This window comes from Filicampus tigris, chromosome 18 (assembly GCF_054856515.1).
Source record: "Filicampus tigris isolate MCC_2025a chromosome 18, RoL_Ftig_1.0, whole genome shotgun sequence".
Lineage (NCBI taxonomy): Eukaryota > Metazoa > Chordata > Actinopteri > Syngnathiformes > Syngnathidae > Filicampus > Filicampus tigris.
This window is the reverse complement of record NC_141234.1, coordinates 2,180,247-2,202,839: the sequence shown is the minus strand read 5'-3', so window position 1 is coordinate 2,202,839 and position 22,593 is coordinate 2,180,247. Positions and strand designations below refer to the sequence as shown.

At 44.8% G+C, this 22,593-nt stretch overlaps 2 protein-coding genes across 3 annotated transcripts; one reads left to right on the top strand and one right to left on the bottom strand.

Annotated features, from left to right (window-relative positions):
• Positions 1 to 1,068: 1,068 nt before the first annotated feature.
• susd5 (sushi domain containing 5) lies at positions 1,069 to 12,056 on the bottom strand. Its single transcript, XM_086015179.1, has 6 exons — positions 11,777 to 12,056; positions 7,286 to 7,463; positions 4,570 to 4,584; positions 3,899 to 4,008; positions 3,626 to 3,814; positions 1,069 to 2,700 (listed from the first exon to the last, which is right to left on the bottom strand). Exons 1-6 carry the CDS (start codon positions 12,054 to 12,056, stop codon positions 1,112 to 1,114), a joined length of 2,361 nt encoding a protein of 786 aa, XP_085871305.1. The 3' UTR covers positions 1,069 to 1,111.
• fbxl2 (F-box and leucine-rich repeat protein 2) lies at positions 11,471 to 22,540 on the top strand. Of its 2 annotated transcripts, XM_086015108.1 has the most exons (14): positions 11,473 to 12,084; positions 14,917 to 14,978; positions 18,465 to 18,519; positions 18,612 to 18,686; positions 18,790 to 18,884; positions 19,072 to 19,236; positions 19,321 to 19,447; positions 19,549 to 19,623; positions 19,705 to 19,835; positions 20,555 to 20,615; positions 20,693 to 20,737; positions 21,004 to 21,060; positions 21,149 to 21,361; positions 21,610 to 22,540. In XM_086015108.1, the coding sequence occupies exons 1-14, from the start codon at positions 12,055 to 12,057 to the stop codon at positions 21,715 to 21,717; spliced, it is 1,299 nt and encodes a 432-aa protein (XP_085871234.1). In that variant the 5' UTR covers positions 11,473 to 12,054; the 3' UTR covers positions 21,718 to 22,540. The 2 variants fall into 2 exon arrangements, with proteins under 2 accessions (XP_085871233.1, XP_085871234.1); XM_086015107.1 differs by having other exon boundaries at positions 11,471 to 12,084; positions 21,149 to 22,540.
• The last annotated feature ends 53 nt before the right edge of the window (positions 22,541 to 22,593 follow it).

Genomic DNA, 22,593 nt, shown 5'->3' with positions numbered 1-22,593 from the left:
TAACCAGCATTGCATCTCAAAATCCAAGAGCTAAAAAAAATTCTCCATGCAGACAGTGGAACGTCAGAACCCGATGAACAATTTAATCCTAAAATTGATTTTATTTTAAGTACCCTTTTCTCAAAGGTATTCGCAAGGATTAGTCCAAAGGGAAAAAAAAAAATCAAACTACAAACAGCTTCTTGTCCAAAGTAATAGACTTAACGTCAGAAAGTAGTAGACAAACTTCACCAAACGCAAACCGCCATTCCAGCTCGACGGCTGACATTTAAAAGTAAAGACGAAAAACATTTAAAAGCTTGCTACATACAGTGGAACGTTGGAACGGTTTGTCGGTCAAGCAAGTTCAACCCAAACTTTCAGGGTAAACGTGATCGGGAAAACAGCATTTTGAGTATGTAACCGTAATGACGACAGGCAAATCTTCAAAGCAATAACAATGGACTACGCAGCTCTCCACTGTTGTAGTTTTACGATATTAGTCATTTTTGACTCGTGACGCTCTTAAATTGGGGGGAGGGGGGGAAGCAAGCCGCCATTCCGGCTCAACGACTCTCATTTAAAAAACAATGAAAAAAAATCCTTACAGCATTCAGTGGAACGTCAGAACTCGAACAGTTTTTCAAGTGGATCCCAAATTTCAATTCGCAATTCATTCCGATGATCAGTTTGCATTTTTCATTCAAGTTTTTTTTTTGGGGGGGGGGCGTTTTCGTAGGTCAGTATTTTATTAGCCTCCTGCAAATGTTTTGGGGGCGTTTTTACCGCCAGTTACTGATGCAGGGTGGGACTGTTGATGACCCACAAGTCACAAGGAATCTGTGACAAGAGGGTGAGGGTTAACTCCTGAAACTCGCTGGCCACGCCCCTTTATGTTGAAAACAAGGACGCCTCAAATGCAGCCAGTTTCGAAATGTACCCCAAATCCTCCTCCAAAAAAAAAAAAAAAAAAGATCAAAACGGAAACGGCTTGTGTTCGACTTCCGAGGGTCCACTGTGTGTAACTTTTCTGTCATGGTCTGACGTGTCTCCGAACACCGTACCCCCCCCAAATTTATCACCAATTCTGTGGCGCATTCCGCCCAAAAGAGTCTCTGCCCCTCGCCCCCCCCTAAACTTTCTGCTGCATCTCCATGTGCTGGCTGCTTTGTCCCTTCCCGTTCATGTTGTAGGCGGAGCTCTTCTGCTGTCGCCGCCGGTAGCACCACACCGTCAATATAACGGCTGCCGCCACCACGCACACGGCCGCGATGATGGCCGCCACGGCGGGGCCTCGGCGCGAGGGGGCGGGCGGCGGGCAGTTCTCGCCGACGCATACCGTCTCGCCCATCTCGCCCATCTCGCCCTCCACCTCGCCCCTCTCACCAGTCTCACCAGGCAAGTTGTGCAGGGTGTGCTCCCCCGTGGCCCCATCCAGGGTGTCGAGATCCTGTGCCGGATCCAGGAAGGGGTGTTGGGTCAGGTCTAGGAGCCACGAGTTGGTGGGGACCACCTGCTGGGTGTCGTACTCCAGGGTATCCGATGAAGACGAAGAGGCGGGGTTGTCCGGCGTGGCGGTTTCCCGTGGTTCGGATTCAGGTGCGTCTGGGATGCCCGGCCCGAGTTCGTCGACCTCATTAGGGTGGGCGGCCACCGGGTGTCCGTCCAGCCAGGTCTCATCTGTGGCGGTTGCTCCTCCCGCGCGGTCCCGGGTGGCGTTCTGGCTGGTTTCGCTTGTTTCAGGAAAGACGACGTGATGATGATGATGATGATGATGATCATCGTCATCCTCGCGGCTGTCGTATTCAGCGTGGCTGTCGTTGCCGTCCCGCCTTCCGTCGTCTGTACCTCGGTTATGGTCTTCGCTGTCAGGATTATCGTGGTCGTAGTGACCGTCGTGATCATCGTGGTCCTGCTCATCATCTTCGCGGACGTCGTGATCATGGAGTCCGCGTTCCTCGTGATCATCGCGGCGGTCGTTATTTTCGTGCTCGTCGTGTTCTTCGCGAACGCGGTCGTCATGGTTCTCCTCGGAACCGTCCGGATGCTCCTGAAGATTGCCGCTGTCCTCATGGACACCAAGTTCCTCAGAGCTATTGCTGAGGCTGCTGTAGCGAACCTCCTCATGCTCGCCCATGTCATAGTGATCGTCGCGGCGGTCTTGGTAGGGGTCTTGCTTGTCCAGCTCTTCCTGCTGAACCGGACTTTGTTCCACTTGACCGGCATCGTGGTGATCAAGACTCTCCTGCTCGCGCTCGTTGAGGTTCTCCTCGGACTGGCCGCCGGAGGACCGCTGAGTGGTGGTCAGGGTAACGGGGTCCGCGGAGACCGGGTGCGGTTCCTGCTGCTGCTGGAAGGCCTCCGAGGGGAACCAGAAGAGGTGCTTCTGGGTCAAGAGGGAGACCGGAGGCTGCGTGGACGCCGTTGTCACCACCCGGTCTTCCTGCCACCTACCCGGATACCCAACGGGGTCCTCCACAGCTTGCTCCTTGTTACTTCCCCTCGTTTCTTCAACGTCCACGCCGTCTACTTCCACCTCCTGCTGACCATCCAGGTTTGGCTCCTCTACTTCTCTTTGAAAGCTGACCTCTTGCAACTCCTGCTCCCCGGGTTCTTCCGGGTGGGTGGCGGCGATGTGAGCCTCCGCTTGCCCGTCGTCCTCATTTTGGTGGTCGGCATACATGAACTGGTCCTCGTAGTCCACGTGAGTCTCGGTCGAGTCTGCAAGGACACAAAGGCAATCGGTTCGCCAAGATCACTAAAGTCACGAAAACGCAAACATCGGTCCGACGCGTGGATGTGGGATCCCTCGGTTGCTATGACGCCCGATTTGTAATTCAACCCATTGTGAGGTAAGCGTGCACGTCCTCCCAGCCTTCACTTCGGCTCCTCCCTCTACCTTGGCCGCGAATCGGGCCACGCCATGGCATGTCGCACCCGGGTGCCACAGCAGCCATTTTCATCCGGACTCACAAGAGATGCTTTGTTCGCGCAAAGAGCAGGAATCGAGCGGAGGGTCGCTGACAAGCTAGGAAGTCGACCTGCAGTCTAGATCACGAAAAAAGACCTCAACAATGCCACTTTATTTGATGTATTTATTTGAGTGCTGTCAAACGATGACCATTTTTAAACTAATTAATCGCAAAATGTTCCATAACTAATCGCGATTAATTTTTTACAAAGCTTGGAACCATGATTTGCTTGAGTAAAAGCTTGGAATTAATGTGGGGAGGAAAAAAAAAAAGAAGTACATTTCGATTCAAAGACTCTTCTAATAGCTTTATTTGATGCTTGAATACGATTCTTTTCCTGTAGAATACAACAGTTGAGCAATACACCAAAGATGTACAACTAATATGGTATTTGAATTTGGCTTTGCAAAATTATTTTGGATTTCTCCAATGAGCTGTTGAGCAACTTTTTAAAGTAAAACTACGTAAAAGTCCGTCTTTGCGTCAGTGACTCTCCTCTGAGTTTGGCTGCACATTGAGCAGAGGTCAGCTGCCACAGGAAGTCTATAAAACGGAGTTAACTGAGTTAATTTTTTAATTTCTTTTAGTGCGTTATGAAATTTAAATCTCCATAGTTAACGCTTTAATTTTGACAGCCCTAATTTATTTATTTATTGCTATATTTTGTTTTGTACCTTTGACGCAAATCTGCACCAGTCCATACCACTCGCCGCAGCTGTCGCACAGCAAGCTGAAGGCACTGTGGCCGTTGGGCATGACGTAGCCTGGCGCGCATGTGTAAAGGAGCTCATCGCCCAGTTCAAAGCCGCTGTGACCCTGAAGGCGGGCGTTGGGGAAGGAAGGGGGGTCGCCGCACGGCCCGCCTGTTGCCAACAAAAATAACACCATCATCCAATTTTCTTGGCACTCCGTCACCTTTTGACTGATGGATGGATTGATTGGCTGACCTTTGTCTTTGATACAGAATCCTTTCAAGCTCGTGGCGTCACCCGTAGCGTTTTCTGTCCTCACGTCCACGGCTTTTAGCGAGCCGCCCACGTAGTTACACACAGTGGTCCTGGAATGAGATAACTGCTGGATTATTCAAATGTCGGACTAAATATCGGCAATTTACTTGATATCGGTCACTGCCTTAAGAACAAATCGCTAAAGAACAATTGAAAATGAACAAATGCACGTACTGACCAGCAAATGAGCACAAACAAACTAAAAAAAAAACATGACTAGTGAACTAACTAGCCACCCAAATAAATGAACGAAACAAAAAGTAACGAATGAACAAACTAACTCACTAACAAATGAACTAAAGAATAAGTGGTGAAATGAACTAACTAACAAACACTGGTGAATGGACAAACAACAAAAATAACCTATGAGCTAATAGCTAACTAAAGAAAAAGAGAAAAAACGAACTTAGCAGCCACTAAATATGGAACAAATTACGACATTGCTGAATGAACAGCCAAACTAACTAACTAGTTAACAAACTAGATAATAAATAAACTATCAAACAAACTGACTAATGAAATAACTAGCCAGCTAACTAACTGCGTAATAACCACCTAAGGAATACAGGTACGTTTCTAAACTAATGAATAGACATGACTAACTAACTTACCAGCAAACAAACAGCCTAAATAAGTTATAACTACCCAACAGAAGAGCACACTAACTAGGGAAGAAATGAGCCAGCTTGTGAACTAATTAATCAACTTGTGAACAAGCAACTAGCAAATAAACACAAAAAAACGGACTACTGAACAAGCTAGCTGGCAAATGTGTGGCTATCACTCCTATTTGACACTAAATTAACTCAAAACAAAAGTATTACATGACACATTTCTTTAGAATTTAAAATTGAATCTCTACTCTGTGTTCAATAGAAAATACATTTTGGAAAGAATCTTCGCTCGTAGCTCTCGTACAAGCAGGACCCATGCCAACATTCACCCGCCGTTTATTCTGGTGGATTTCCTTGCGCAGATATTATGTCAGCATATCAGAGTGCAGTCTGTGCAATGTGGCGCGGCTTTATCGCACCACTGCTTGACGTTCCCATGCACGTACGTCTTATAGAATAAACCCTATAAAACGTGATAGCAAAACAGTTTCTCCACCTTCTCCAATCCAAGGCGCCGCTAATTGTTCTGAATACGCGACAGCGAGAAATCATGTGAGTCATACGCGTCGCGAGCGTGTCAACATCAACATGGGCTTATAAGGACAAAATTCAGGCACCCGGCGCAGGACAAAAGTAGGCATTAGAAAGTCCTTGCTGGACTAGTTTATATGAATTCATTGTGTGTGTGTGTTGTGGTTGGTTGGCATGCCAACAGCAAAGTCTGCCAGGTAAGAGACAGATGTTAGATGGTGTTACGTATGTCCATGGAAACATATAGTAGAAGGCAACTTCCTGGTTCCTGGAGGATAGTGTCAAACACAACCATTGGATGGATGGATGAATGGATGGATGGAGTGTGTTATTTTCATTCCACGTTGGAACGTATCATTCAGACCAACATCGACAAATATTTAAGTCGTTATTTTCAGAACTGTAACTGACTAGCTAACTGAGTGACATACTAACGGATGAAGTCAGTAACGTACAAACTAACTAACAGCAGGAAATTAACGAAAGAACCAACACGCTAAATTGCTAAACACTAAATAAACAAACTAACGAATGAACACACAAACTCCGAATGGACTAACTGACGGCCGAACGGATTAGCTAACTGATGGATGAGTTAACTGACTGACTGACAGACTGACGAATTTACTGACTGACTGACCAACCATCGCTAATCAACGACACTTGCACTTGACGGAAGTAATTTGGGAAGAATTCTACCGACAAGGATGTCCCTGACAAATTGGGCTATTTTTCCATATTATTACTTGTAAGTGCCACAACGCCCCTCCAGAATGCCCCGAAATGGAATTAGCCGCCGTTGTGGTGGTGCGTTGAGGTGGTAAGCGGAGCCCAAAATGGCTTCTGACGGAGCACCTTTCCCGGCAGCGGTGGTTTGACATGTCCTCACCATGTTTCACACCTGCTGTTGTCATCCGTCTGTCTGGTCTGAGGCCTTTAGCACCCTTTTAGCGCCGGCCTTCATACACTGAGTTGGCCGTGACATCACAGCACAGGAAAAGAAACATCGGCTCTCTCCTTGTTATCTTATCGCGCTAGCCTGCCCCTGGGGGAATTTCCTGCGCTGCTTCAATTTGATGCATGACTCTCCTCGCTAGAGTCATTTCCCAATGGGAGACCAAGATGCTAATAAGCTATTTCCATTTATATCAGGACCGCCACCAACATTTAACATGCTGCTTCCTTGGCATATCCAGACTCAAAAGTTTAGCTTTTGCCTAACTTTAACAAACTAATAAACTCATGAGGTAACATGTAATGAACAAACTACGGTACCAGAATGAACGAATGAATAAACAAATGCACTGACTACTAACTAGCCAACAAACTAACAAATGAACAGACGTGCTAACAAAGAAACAAGCTAACTAGCTAACAAACTAACTAGCTAATGAACGGTAGAACAAACTACGTAGCAAATTGAAGAACTAAATAATAAACTAACAAATAACACAAATGGCTTATGAACAAACATGAATAGAATAACAGAGGAATGGACTAACCAACAATGGTGCAACAAACTAATGAACATGCAAGCTATGTAACAAACAAATGAACAAACCAACAGGCTCGCAATGAATTATGAAAAGCAGTTACGAACCAACATAACAAAAGTACATTAGCAAGTCTTACTATTTAACGAAATAGTGAACGACATAAGCTGTCTAACCACAACCACTGCAGTTACTAAATAACACGCAAATGGACAATCCATCAAACTAAAAATGTACGAACAAGTGACAAACAAACTAGCTGATAAATAAACTCCGGACAACAACTGAAGCCACCAAATAAGTAGTGAACGGAAGATCAAATAAATGAAAGAACTGAAAAACAAATAAGATAGCTAGCGACTCTAACAATCTGAAGAACACGATAACGACAATAATTGGACTAACCAATTAACCAGCAATCAATGGGAGTTCCAAATTAAGCCACTAACTAGTCAAACCTCTAACCGGTTGATTGACTTGACATCCCTGTTGATGATGTCTCCTCCCATAAGTGTGCTTGTTCCTTGTGTGTCCCGTTGCCACGGCGACAGATGTCGACATGACACCCTGGCTCAGAATTCCCTCCTCCTCATCCTCTTCTTCCTTCTCTGGGAAGGAACAGAGGAGTCTTTTCTCCTTCTACCTTCCTGTTGAAAAGCAAAAGGTAGACAGAGGAAGCGCTTTCTTACCCGATGGCGCCTCCGTATAGCCAACCGCGGGTACACAAGGAGAAGAAGCACTCCATGACGGCGTGCCTCAGCTCCGAGGCCGACGCCAGGCGGGCCTGCCGGGAGGCGCAAGCCCACTCGGCGTCACGGAACGAAGAACCGGACGACGAGTTTCCGAGCTCCGCCACAAACACTCGACCTGCAACGCAAATATGGAGTTAGTAAGCTTCGCTTTGGTTGGAGAAAAAAAAAATAATGCACACAAATAATTATGACGTTGCTTCAAAGGTTTCATTAGTTGTACAATAAATACATACATGTATATATGTGAAAAAAAATAAAATAAATAAATATATATATATATATATTTTTTTTTTTTTCTTACAGCAGGTGTCAAGATATCTAAAGGTTTTCAATGGTTTCATTTTTTTTAATTTTATATATATATATATATATATATATATATATATATATATATATATATACATATATATATATACATATACGTCTTTCATGTGTGTGCAATCACAGCACAAGTGATTCCACTACACTTTATACGCAAGACAAATACATTATCACTCGATAGAAGGAGTTGAAGGATAACTTGTCAAATTTAAAGCCTGACAAATGTAATTTTCAAAGCAAATTTGACATAGAGTAAATGCCACAATGTATATTGTAACATAAGCAATCAGTTCCCTATAAATGCCCTTTAAAGCGGGATTATTTTTCCACATTGCGGCGATGAATGTTGCCTTCCTTACCATCTGCATTGACAACCGAAGCCACCAAAAGACAAGCAAAGCATCCAAGGAAGGCCAGCATCCTTCTCCTCGCTGAAATCTTTTCTTCTGTTCTAAAAAGGCAAGTGTATCTTCCTGTAAGTCACTACAAGTTCCTCCAGAGGCTGCAGAGGTGAGACTGAGCGAGGAGGAGGTGTGATGAGGATGAGGAGGACCATGATGATGATGATGATGATGATGACGATGAGGAGGAGGAGGCCAAGGGTCCACTTGGTAAGCGGATGGAGAGCGGCTGTGAAAAGTCGCACTTGGCCGCAAGTCCGATGTGGATTCAAGTATTCCCTGCATGATTATTGCACACTTGAAAAGTTACACTCGTTTTGAACAGGCCTTTGGCTTCAATTCATGCAAAATTGCAGCAGCTTTGGGAATCATTTAATTGTTATTTTAATTTTGATGTCAAAATGTGTATTATTGAAATTTAAAATGGGAAAAAAAGTATATTTAAATTTAGCTTTATTGCACACTTTATGAATATATTTGTTATACAAATACAAATTAGTTTCATTGAATCATAAAATAAAATGTCAATTTTCATTTTTGTATTATATATACATGCAGTGCTTGAAAAAGGCCAAACACACCTGTTCAAATGTCAGAAGAAAAATGTCAGGAAAAGCCTAGTAGAACACCAGAACTTTCCTTGAGATTAATCCGAGTCACTTGAAATGCTGGCAGGTGGATGCCTGATATTCTCAATTTGTACGTAATTGCAACTAAATAAGTAGCTATAAAGTAGGCAGCTAACTATAACTAAGTAACATTAACCAAGTCATTGTGACTATATTAACTAACTGTAAATAAGTACCTGTAGCTAAATGAGTAGCTAACGCAAAGAAATAACAAGTAAAACGTCAGGAAAGGTCTACAACATCTGAACTTTATTATGATTGGTTTATTCAGAAAATAATTACGAATAATTTATTAACAATTACGGATAAGTGAACAACTATCACGCTTAGTAACTCAAACTGAGTACCTGTGACTAAATAACTACCTGTAACTTGGTATCTGCAACTAAGTAACTGTAACTAAGGCAAAGCAAAGTGTGCAAAATGTCAGGAAAAGCCCACTAGAACATCTGAGCTCAGAGTCACTTTAATCGATGGCAGGTGTGTGCTGGGTTCATGCTATCGGATCACATCCCATTTAGGAAAGGGTGTGCACACTTATGCACCCTTTTTTTTAGGGGGGGGGGGTCCTCAAATGACACCTCAATATATCTAATGATTATGATAATTCTCGGTTTATCTGCTCCAAACGAATCCCGCATTGCGATAGCCTGAGTCCAGCTTCAATCTTAATGAAGCTGAAATGTCCCCTTTGCCCAGCCAAACACTTTCCTCCTCCTCATCAACATCATCATCATCATCATCCGTCTTTGTTTGTGTGTGAGATAAAGTTTGAAGGCTGCGGCCATTGTTCCACCAAGCTGCAGCAGGAGATAACATTCCGAGCACACGCGGTGCTGGTGCGCCACCATTTTATGCCTATATGACTGTAGATCGGTGCGAAAATCGTGAAATAACTACCGATGCGTTGTACTTAATTCCCAGACTCCTGGTTTGGTTTCCCTCTTTTCAATAAATGAACCATACTCCATGCCTCAGTCTTAAAGGAAGCGCATGTGACAGTCACAGCATGACTCACGCCCATGGGACCGTTTGAAAGTCGCCCCCCCCCCCCTCCAAAAAAAAGGGGGGAAAATAAGATGACAAGTCACTGATTCACACCCGTCGCGTATTGGTTGAGGCGGGTGAGAATTGTGTTTTGCCGCCTGTGCGACGTGCACGCAAACATGGCACAGGTGTGTCATCTGGCAGGAAGCGCACACCCAGTCGCACAATTTGTGAACGGGACTGATGCGGCGCTCGGAGTGACCGACAGGAAGTCAGAAGAGGTCAGAGGAAGGGAGGATGAGTTGGTCGCCGTGGCAACATCACCTTGAGTCAGTCAATGATAAAGACCTCTTGGGAGAGAGAGCGAAAAGTGACACCAGAAGACACCACAAAGACCTCAGCAAATGGTCGGATGGAAATGTTGGCACCAAAGTGTAAAGCATACTTGTGGCTACGTACAACTAAAGTAGATTTTGTCGCGCTCTTGTGAAGTCTTTCGCTGGAATCAGTGACATCGTTAAGATGGGCCTTCAAATTGGCCATGTCAAGGCTGAGTCATAGTCATGCTGCCATCTTGTGGATGGATGTGTTTAATGCTGCTGGGGCCAAAATTGACATTGGCACCTTTTATATACAAAAAGAATACGTTTTATTGTGTTGTTTTGGATGAAAAAAAAACCCAAAATATGAGATTAATGTTTTTTATCACCAGTACACACAGTGGCTATAAAAAGTCAACACACCCCTGTTAAAATGCCTTGGATTTGTGAGTGTGGCCAAATAAGTCATTATCAAACGTTTTCCCCCATCAATGTGAATTACAAACTGTACAACCCAATAAAAAAAATAAAAAATTTACTATGTATTACTCATCTTAAATGGGAGTCAGCATGTGAGGATGAGCGGTATGGATAATGGATGGATGGATGGATATATTACATATTACTAGTAACTTGCATCTGAAAGTAATACGTTTCTTAGATAGATAGATAGATAGATAGATAGATAGATAGATAGATAGATAGATAGATAGATGGATAGATGGATAGATGGATAGATAGATAGATAGATAGATAGATAGATAGATAGATAGATAGATAGATAGATAGATGGATAGATGGATAGATAGATAGTTAAGGGTGTGAAAGCAATTGAAGGCGTCGACGCGGCTCGCGAGCAGGCAAGCAATTGAAGGCGTTGTTTAAAATAATGACTTGCCCTTAAAGAGGAATAAAGTAATTTCTATTTTCTTGAAATTTGTAAGCAGCTTGAAGTCACTGTTTCCACGTTAGAAAGCGTTTATTTATAGTGCATTTATAGTATAGCATTCATAGTGCTGTTGCTGGACCACAAATAAAGCACAACAATCCAAACCAAAACAGGAGAAATCACTCCAATCAGGGATTTCAGTTGGATATCATAGAAGGAACACATACATATTGCGCAAATTTAGCCAAATTTGCTCAAATAAGAAAAAAAATGTGGACAAATTTAAATATTGTGAGAATTGTCCTCAAGCAAACCACAATATAACCAAAACAGATTGAGTTCAATCAAATATATTGATATAAAATAGTTGTAATAGAAAATAGAAATAATAGAATAGAAATAATAGTAAAATATATACATTTAGGAATTGACCGATTATATCCAGCATTAAGATATTAACGTGCAAAAGTGCAAATTCGTCAGGAAGCGAGGAGACGCAACAATCAAAACAAATCCGCCACGCGGGCTCGTCCCTCATCAAATGACGTCACGAGAGACCTCCCCCTTCCTCGAGAGCGAGTAAAGTCACTAAAATAACTCTCGGCGTACATTTTGTGTCAGTCGCCGACAAATGAATCTAATAGACCATCATTCTTATTCACTTTGCATCCATTTTCTGTCTTTATTTGCAGCGTGTTGAAAGTCGGGAAGTTTTTCTTGATGTTTTTTAAAGGGCAAGCCGCCTCGCGCCGCGGAAGAGGAAGAGGCGGAAGTGAAGTCACTTTTTGACGGAGCGTCCATGTTATTATTGTTATTTTGTTGCTCCTGCGATGAGACGGCCAGCTGCTGGGGAGCCGCCGGCCTGCCGCGACGCTAGCGACCGCCCCGGACCACCACCAACGCCGCCTCCGCCGCCCTCGGCACCAGGCAGCCTCTCGCCCGGCTGGCACCACACCACGACGACGACGAAGAAGCGGAGGAGGGCGTGAGGAGCCAGCTAGCTCCGACTCGGCTCGGCTCGGCTCGGCTCGGCTCCCGGAGCACCACAGTCCACCGGTAGCGACACCGACGCGACGCGAAAATAAAACGGCGACAGAGACAGCAACGCCGGGCGGCTCGGCTGGCGTCGACGCGGCTCGCGAGCAGGCAAGCCGCAGACATGAACGGGATCACCAAGGGCCGCTTCGAGGTAGGACAACCGCGGTTGAACCGTGGGGGGCCTGGGGGTTTACGGGCTCGTGCGTGTCGCTCCCGGTTAAAGGGACGTCAACGGCGGCGACGTGGAGCTCGGGACAGCCGGGCAGGAGGGCCCAGCCTGTTGGCCACTGTAGCCTCAGATGACCGGATCCCAGCGGGGAGGGCGGGGGTGTGCAGGTCGGCGGTGAGCTGCATATTCAGCTTGTCAACACAGCCAACATTTGTCTCGTTTGCGAACATTTATCGTGTTATACATTGTACACACATGCTGCACAATCTGCGATCACCAAGTCAGCTGACTGCAGCACTGAAATGAGTGGGCTGCATATTTACCATGTCAACATAAGCACAGTTCGTCTACTTTGTACAATTACACTGAACATTTAGTTTATAATGTGACGTTTTACACACACTTTGCAAAATCTATGACCACCTGTCACTCCAGCTAGCATGTGTTGGCTCTAAAACGAGGGTTGGTAGACTATTTAACTTGTCCACAAAAGCAGAAACCGTCTCCTTTATACCCATCAAGTTGACATTTGGTCTTATGTCATAAACTGTACACGCATCAAAATCTATGACCATCCATCAATCAAATTGGCACATCCCACCTAACTGCTGGAGATGGGCTACTTATATAGATTGTGAACACTTTACCATTTGTGCCCTTTGTGCATGGAAAGTGAAAATTGTATATTATGTCATAAATCTTCCACACTTTTGGCAAAATGTCACTCCAATTGAACACATTGGCTCACTGCAGCACTGAAATGAGGGTGGGCTGTACAGTTATCTATTTAACATGAGGACTATTTGTCTCCTTTCCACACATAAAGTGATTGTTTAGTATGAAGTCATACATCTTACCCACGTTTAGCTAAATCTATGACTACCTGCCACTCAAATCTCAAGGTGGGCTGCATTCATGGCAATACATATTTGATATTCTGCCATGCATTTTACACACAACATAAATGACCGCTGGTTGTGTGTGCAGCACTGAAAAAAAATTTGGTTAACTTCTATTTGTTGTTCTATGATTTGTCAACACTTATCTCCTGTGGCTAATTCGCTTCTGCCTTTTAGCCCGGATTCTAATCCAGCTAGCGACGCATCTATTTGTAACCATAACATTCGACAAGTGTCATGCTTCTCCTCTCTTGACACTCTTTATCTGTGACATCACTCGTGCATTGCTGACATTCTCACAGGCTTGATGCTACTTGACTTTCTCCCGTCATCTGCTTGTTAGCGGTTGCACAAACAAGCGTTTGTGTGTGTGGGGGAGGACATTTATATGCTGTTGCCTTTTATACACAATACAATGAATGACGGCAGGATATTGCCACGAGATTCACCCAGTCACACGGTAGACCACTATCAGTCAGTGCAATCAGTAAATTCGAATTAGATATTGCATCAGTGCTGTTGCATTTTACACAGAACCAAATACAGGTAATTTTATATTCTTTTAATTCATCGGGCAATTAATTGGTTTTTACCCCGCCAAATATAGGTGTCGGCATCTGCCTTAAAAAAAAATCCATATCCATTGGCCCCGCCTTTCTATGTAGGAGAACTGACTGTCATTTGTCCCGCCCCTCCGATGTTGCCGCCTGACGGCTCTGAAACTATCTCCGAAGGCGATAAATTACCTGGTTGACTTTGTGCCACTGTACTATTCAGTTTATAAATCAGCCACGCAGAACAGGAACTCCCTGCTTGGGAATGTCACTCGGCTGGCACGGGAAGCAGAACGACGCAACGCTTCACGTCACCTGATTGCTCCTCCCGGAAGCGAGCTCGGTGTATGAAATTTTGAGGGCGGCAGAAATTTGTATCGGCTCTATAACCTCACACCCCTCTCGTGTCTTTCTGACATTTCCGTACATACAGTTGTGTCCCGGCTCTGATATAAACTCAAAACAACTTCAGTTTTGTGGGCTGACATCCGTCAGGACTTCTGCTACGGTCCTCATGTGTCAATTTGGCAGGATGACTGTGTAAAACTTTTAGTTTATGGCCCCTTTTACACTGTAAAAAAATAAATGAATAAATAAATAAAAGCAAAGTCTCTGCCAGGAAAAAGCCAGCCAATGCTACACTCTCATTGTCTGACGCCCACGTCACTCACCGGGACAGGCCTGACCTTTTAAAGCCATACACACTCACTGTTAATACTACAGTAGAACATGAAAATGGCAAACCCACGCGGACAAAATTTTCCACAAATGCAGGTTATTTTTTTTCATTCCAAAATCTCACAGTTTTCCCCAATTCCAACATTTTCAACCAAAACTTCCCATTCATTCCCAATGGGACTTTCAACAGAACAGAACAGATTCACATCAATTCCCAAATCAAAATTGAAAAGCATTCAGCTCATTGACTTGGGAATCATTTTCAGCATGCCCAAAATATCCCTGTCCCACAAAAAAAAAAAAATCCCTATTCGCTCCCCTTCCACATCATTCTACATCAACGGCAGAAGCGCCTTTTGCTGTGTTCTGTGCCAAACGGCTGCTCCTCTTTTGAGGAGCGTTCTTGCGACATAAGCGCGAGTTAGCGTGCCTAATTGAGATGAGCCCCGGCGCTAGCCCACCTTATCATCGAATGTTCCGCCTGTGTTCTTCACACGACGAGGTCTCGCTTCCAGTGTCTCTGTGCGTGTTTGCGTGTGCGATGCTCAGCAGATGGCCGCGCTCCAGTCTTCAAGCAGATAAGCGTGTCAGTGATACTGTGAAAAACAATCACATGATGATCATTTCCCAGGAAAATGTTGCCGCCGATGATGACTTTGTGTGTCTTGTGTGTGTGCGTGCAGGTGTTCTCCAACAGCGATGAAGCCCCCATTAACAAGAAGCTCCCTAAAGAGCTCCTGCTTAGGTAAGATTATTACTTCGCAACAACATACGTGCACACACAACGCACCACGTACTCTGTATGAAATGTCCTTACGCTTGGAATACTAAATATACAGTACATGTAATAAGTTCATATCCAAAACGATTTATGAAACGAGTTGTGCTCGGTAAAGTCTGCCTAGCAACAAGTGGCCGCTCACCCCAGACGACGCGGATTTTTAACGGTTTTTAACCCCGGCTCACTAAGATGTTTACCGGCTTTTGTTATGGACTATTTCTTACTACCATTTGGCATTTGATCTATTTTATGTTGTAATGTTTATGTGCCCTACCGCTTGACGTTATCTACAGATGTTACCCACCCGTTTTTCATACTTGTGTATCCCACTTTACATATGTCAACATTTTCAGCCTGCTTGTGCGTCAGGCTTTGTGTGCCAAAGCTGCAGGCCCCCCTATAAGTAAACTCAATGTGCGTGTGCTATATATAGCTCGTCTCCGCTGGTGGGGAAGTCCGCAGTGCCGCTGCTGCGAGCCCCGCCAGTGCCCCCGCCAGCACCAGCGTATTGGGGCAACAAGGGCATCATGTTACGCAACGCTAGCGTCACCCCCGTCACGCCTCTTATCTAAAGTTGAGCAGCAACACGCGGTCAAGTGAACGCGCCAGAGGCTGGGAACGTCCATTGAAGGTGGTCATAAGATGGCCGACGTGAAGGTTGTCCTCGGGTAACCCCTCTGAAGCTTTTCCTGTCATTGTTTGAAAACGCTGTGGTAGTGTAGTCAAGTGTCAACAATTGCGCAATAAGCTGTTCTAGCCTTACATGGAAAAAAAAAAAAAAAAAAAATGTATGCTAAAACCAATTAAAAGTAAACATTTTTGAAAAATAAAACTAACAAACATGCGCTAAAAACGAATTAAAACTAATAGAATTAAAGCAACAACAACAACCACAAAAAGTCAAATTGAAATAAACAATAACTATAATGAAAAATCACAACTATTATATCCCAGCTAAGAACGGACAAGAACGCTAACAGTCGTTCTATACAAAGATTTTGATTGTTTGTTTACACCATTTGAAACATCAAAAAGTTGTTTTGGCCAGGTTTTGTGTGAAAAGGCCTGTGAACGCCTCACTTCCCGTTCCGGCTCCCGCGCGGTGATTTTGCAACTGAATCAGCATCCACCCAAATTCGAGTCTGGCCGGAGTTTCCATGGCAACCGCCCATCCGCTAACGACGAGGCCCTGCTCTCGCTCGTGTACGGCCACGCTCGAAGGGCCGGGTGTTTGTCAACAGAGGCGCTGCTACGCCCCATTAAAATGTCGTTATGTTGCATGCTGGGAATGAGGAAAAAAAAAAAATAATAATAGGGCGTACTTAAGCAGAATTTGAGGGGGGCGCAATTAAAGGCCGCTAGCAAAAATCTGCTTGAGTCTGTCATTGCGGGAGGTTTTTACTAGGTTTTAATGTAGTAAAGCGATTGCTTTGCGTGATTTGCCTCAAGGCTGCTGTACTTTTTCAACATGCCCTGACATGCCCTGCTCAGACAGTCGTCAGGGTCCTAAAGCCAGATAGCTGTAATCACCGCCGCGATGCTTTGCATGCATTCCCACCTGCGGGGTTCTTCGGCTTGTGTGTCCTTGTGTTATTTTCCGCGCGCGTCCCGGTGGCCTTGCCTCCCTCGGCGCTGCCGCAGATTACTCATTGGAAGATTAATGGATTGAGCTGAGCCAGTAGTCCAGCCCTATTGTAGCCTACAGTATATGAGTTTGTGCGTGAGTGCTGAAGGATGTGTCCAATATTAGCATCAGGCTGGTAATGACTGACTCTAGATGGATGGCTGAATATTAGCCAATATACGAGCCATATGTTGATCAGGCGGTAATTGCAGTACGCATTTTTTCGGTCATCACACACAAACCTCGAAATGCCCTTACACATAAGCAGTCATATAATAGAAAGGGAAGAAAGAAAACAATTTGTGTCACACACATCAACAGGCCTTCACATAACTGCACGCATGCAGCTTTGTCTCACGTAATGGAATGTGGCTTTGAGGGATATCTGACAGACATAGAAGTCCTTGTGACCAAGGATGTCTCCGGGCCAGGCGACCTGGTCCTTGAAGTGATTAACCTTAGACGGAGGAGATCAGAACCAACGTTTTTGATTCGACTTACCTGACAGGACAACAATAATATATGTGAGGCTTGCATCTTTGACGGCGCCCTTTTCTCACTTCGCCCCCATGTCGAACTGGGGAGTGTTCGCGAGGTAAGAAAAAGATGCCCGGATCCGACCTGGTCTGATTCCTGTATTTCAGAGATTGAAAGAAATGAACGAGCAAATTCAATCAACTTGTATGAGTCTTGATTTACATTGGATGCTTTCTTGAAAGAGTAAACAAGCACGGATTGGAAAATGGTTGTTGTTAGTGAACTAATAATTGAGCTTACGTCCCAAGTGAGCGACCTGCTGAAACAGTGCCTCGACGGCACTCAATTGTTCTTCTTGGCATCCGCATTCAAGGGAAAAAAAAGGACAAAACAGTATAACACGTACAATAGTATTATTTGTAAACAATGGTTGTTACTTGAATAAATTTGTGCATGAGATCCTGAGGCTTTGATTGGTCAAACTGGTGTCGGGGTTTATTTTGTTTCTCTTGCTTCCCGGGGTGCCACCGAGTGAGTTTTGGGGGGTCTTGTTGGGGAATGCTAAGCCCTGAATAAAATGCGAGGAGAGTATCAGTATTGTGATAATGATATTGAATCTCTTGAAACTAGCAGCAATCAAAATAGCTGAAGCTAGCCAGGCTAATTGCTAAACATGCGCTGGAGTATGACTAATTAAGCAAGTACAATTAGTGTAATGGTGAGTTGTATTTTTGTTAGTGCTGTCAAGAGATAAAAATTTTGTGAGTAATTAATCACCCAAATTTTCACAATCAATCGTGATTAATCGTATTTTACAACAACTATTTGTTATGAAGATTGGAACAAATATTTGCTTGAGTAAAATCTTGGAATTAATGTGGGGGGAAAAAAGAAAAGTATATTTCCATTTAAAGACTGTTCTGTCAGCTTTCTTCGATGCTTGAATACGATTCTTTTCCTGCAAAATACAACTGTTGAACGATACACCAAAGACGTACAACTAATATGGTATTTGAATTTGGCTTTGCAAAATTATTTTGGATTTCTCCGATGAGCTGCCGAGCAACTTTTTAAAGTAAAACTGTGTAAAAATCCATTTGTGTCTTTCGGAAAAACCGGCTCATGTCAAAATAAAAGTTGGGGACCACTGTACTTTGCTGTAAAAGTAGCAGCGATGTCATCAATTAATCGACTTTGACTTGACTTTCATCATATTATAGTGGCCCTCGTCTATTTATGAAGCCTGTGTGGAACAAAATGTGGTTCCCCCCGAAACTGTTAGCACAAAATTGTCCACTATGTGCGATGAAGATGAAGATTTTTGATTTTTGCACATTTGTCCTGTGTAGAATATTCTCCTATCTGGACGTGGTCACCCTCTGCCGGTGTGCCCAAGTCTCCAAGGTAAGCCTTGCTGCAAATCTCCACTTTCTCGCCATCTGCTGGCCACGTTTGGAGAATTTTCACTAGCCGCTGTCCTCATCTGTGCCTGCAAGGCCTGGAACGTTCTGGCTCTGGACGGCAGCAACTGGCAGAAGATCGACCTGTTCAACTTCCAAACGGACATCGAGGTGAGAAAGAAGTCACGTTGTCAAGGCTCCGGCGGCGGCGTGGATGTCGCGCTTACGCTTCATCCTTTTTCTTTTTTTTTTTTTTCTTCTCTCTCCTCAAAAGGGCCGTGTGGTGGAAAACATCTCCAAGCGGTGCGGAGGCTTCTTGAGGCAGCTTAGCCTGCGAGGATGCCTGAGCGTGGGCGACGCTTCCATGAAGTGAGACCCGTGACCTGCACGAAAAATAGCAACGCATTAAGATGTAAAACACAACTATTAAGAAACTGAGGTGGAAAAAGACATATTAGGCAAAAAAAGTGGAACAAAATAATCAGGAAAACAATGCGATGACAAATCCACACGGCCGTGACACTTTGTCCGTCCCTGCGTTGTGCCGCGGCTTTAGGACTTTTGCACAGAACTGTCGTAACATTGAAGTGTTGAACCTGAACGGCTGCACCAAGATCACAGACAGCACCTGCCTCAGCCTCAGCAAGTTCTGCTCCAAGCTCAAGCATCTGGACCTCACCTCCTGCGTGTCCGTCACCAACCATTCCCTCAAGGCCCTCAGGTACGCCCGATCGATTACCGCCCTCGCCCCAAATGAAAAACAAGGCGCAATATGTCAGCTCAGAGGCCCGCGCGCGTCTTTCAGTGACGGCTGCCGCATGCTGGAGACGTTGAACCTGTCCTGGTGCGACCAGATCACGCGCGACGGCATCGAGGCGCTGTCCCGGGGCTGCGCTGCCTTACGGGCGCTATTCCTCAGAGGCTGCACTCAGGTACGGCCGCCAAATGGCATCGTAACAATGACGGATGCTGTTTCGTTTTTAAAAAAGCAAAAAACAAAAAAAAACCCGCTGTGATTTGCATTGGCCCTCAGCTGGACGACGGCGCCTTGAAACACTTGCAGAAACACTGCCAAGAGCTCACCACCATCAACATGCAGTCGTGCACGGTAAAGAGAAAAGAAAAAAAAAAAGAGGAGAGTAAGGCAACTGATCACATGCAACTTGTTGATTGTGCGCGTTGTGTGCAGCAAATCACAGACGAGGGCCTGGTGAGTTTGTGCCGAGGATGCCACAAGCTGCAGATCCTCTGCGTGTCGGGCTGCGGCAACATCACAGACGCCTCGCTCACCGCGCTGGGACTCAACTGTCCGCGACTCAAGTAAAAAGAAACGCATGCAATGACTGTACAGTATGTTGGGAAAGTCCAAATGGGGCTGCGCTTTCAAAGAACTTCCTAAGTCCCTTGGACTAGAAAAGAAGTCAAAGTCCAACAGGAAAATGTCTGTGGCACTGAGGGACGGAGACAATATAATATATACTTAGCCCATTTCTCTGATTGGGCAATCGTGGATGGGCTGACCTTTAACGGCGTCATAGAATTGTCCATATGTGGCCAATCCGGTCTAAATCTAAATTGATGTGAAATGCCATTAATTGGAAACCTAACAAGGAGCGCTGTCGACGTCAATTGTTGCATTTTTTTTTTTTTTAATGGGTGGAAAAGAAAAGTCTTGGACAACTTTGATTTGTTCATTTGGATGGGAAAGTTAGACAAATACAAAGATTAACTACGGCCAGCAGATGGCAGCCTTGGAAATGTGACCCCAAGTGTTGATCATGTTAAAGCGACTGCAAAGAGTGGTACAAAAGAAAGAAAAGATGACGGAGATTCTTGCTTGCGTCACCAAAGCAGAAATGATTAGCATCAAAGTCACTGTTGTGCATAAAAGTTATCCTTTCTCAAAAAAAAAAGTTTTTTTTTCTGCATTTTTTTTTTTTCATCAAAAAGGTGATTTGGGTGTACCCAACCCACGTTTTACTGCTGCTGACTAAAAAAATGTAATAAGGACGAATCCAACTTTTTTCTGTGCTTGTTAGAATCCTCGAAGCAGCGCGATGCTCCCATGTGACGGACGCTGGCTTCACTGTGCTGGCCCGGGTGAGTTCTCCCACCAATGTCGACTGTCTTCGCGTCCAACCGAATGGATAACCTGGAGCCGTTCTTCTTCTTGACAGAACTGCCACGAGCTTGAAAAAATGGACTTAGAAGAATGTATTTTGGTAAGAGAATTCACGGCGACGTCAACGGGATTTTTACGTATTTTATCGGGGTTGAACTAGAGAAGATGCTAAGAAAGTGAAAGTATAATAATAAAATCAATGATTTGCCAGGTCAATTTGTCCCATGCATCTGTGTCAATACCGTTCATACATAAACAGCGGCAAACAAAAAAGGTGAAAATAGCTGCTTTTCCTGTTGGTGTGAAAGGGGCGTAAGACATGGTGGAGACTTCAATAAACTAATTCTTGTTTGTTTTTATCTGTAGGTGACAGACAACACTTTGGTTCAGCTGTCCATCCATTGCCCCCGTCTGCAAGCTTTGGTAAAAATTGCACTGTAGATTTTTTGTTCCAATGCCCCAAAAAAATTCCTTAAATCCTATTTTTGAAAACGCCTCTGCCGCTGTGCAGTCTCTGTCTCACTGCGAGCTGATCACGGACGACGGCATCCGGGCGCTGAGCGTGAGCGCGTGTGGCCAAGATCGTCTGAGTGTGGTGGAGCTGGACAACTGCCCGCTCATCACCGACGTCACCCTGGAGCACCTGAAGAGCTGCCACCGCCTGGAGCGCATCGAGCTCTACGACTGCCAGCAGGTCACGCGGGCCGGCATCAAGCGCATACGGGTAATAGCTATCATTATTAATTACACAAAAAGTCGAAATATATTACACCCCCCCCCCCAAAAAAAAAAAATATATATATATATATTTCATGAAAATTACAAACATTTGGGAGAAATGCTTAATTTTTTTTTCATGCATTCCATGAAGCTAAGCTGTCATATTTGAAGCTTTCACTAGGTGGCAGCAAAGATCCATACAGGCTTTCTTTGAAGGCTTTTTAGCGGCAGCATTAACAAGTTTGTTTGCAGGCCCACCTTCCCGAGATCAAGGTCCACGCTTACTTCGCCCCCGTCACGCCCCCGCCCTCGGTGCACGGCGGCGGGCAACGCTTGTGTCGCTGCTGCATCATCCTCTGACAGTGGAGGGCCAGAGGGGGCCACCTCTGCCTGCAGGTGCTGCTGCTCTGAAAACCACAGAGGAGCACGAAGACCAGGACCTGGTGGAGGGTGGGAGAGGGGGTAGTAGAGGGAGAGGAGGGGCTGGACCCACTCAAGTGCTTCCTGGTCCTACCCGGACCGCTACAAAGGCCCCTCCTCTCCCTCATGAGCGTCTTCTCACGCTTTTGTCGACCCCCCCTTTCGCCCGCCGCGCATCCAAAATGGACGATCACGTGACGCCATGGGGGGAACAGGACCACCATTTTGCAGTTTTGTTTGTACAGAAAAAAGAGGACATTTAAGACAATTTTTTTTTTTTGCTTATCGTAACGGTTCTTCCTGCCACCCACCGAAACACCCACCCCTCGCCTGAGTGTCAATTCAGAGTAAAAAAAAAAAGTTTTTAAAAAGTATTACAGCATTTGTTTACATCATGGATTATATTAGCGCCACGCCCATCATGAATTATTTTAGCACCACGCCAACTTGTTTACATTCGTAGCCTGCCTTCCTTACGCTATAGCAATTTTACAAGCGACACCCCGTTTTGACAATCACACACCATTTGGAGAAAAAAAAAAAAAATCATAGCTACGCATTTCGCCCAATGACAGGACTTAAGGATTTTGGGGACGGGAAAGACTTCCAGCAGGATTATTTGTGGATGGCACAAACAAAAAAATCAAAAAAAAGATGGACTGACTGACGCTAGCGGCCTTCCTCTCCTTTGAAATGCTCTTTAATAGTTTTATGTTTGAGAAAGTAAACAGATGGATGAATAAAGTTGAACACATGCTTGGTGTCTTGGGGTAGCATTTTTTTGTGTGGCATGTTCGCTTGGATTGGCAGCATTGA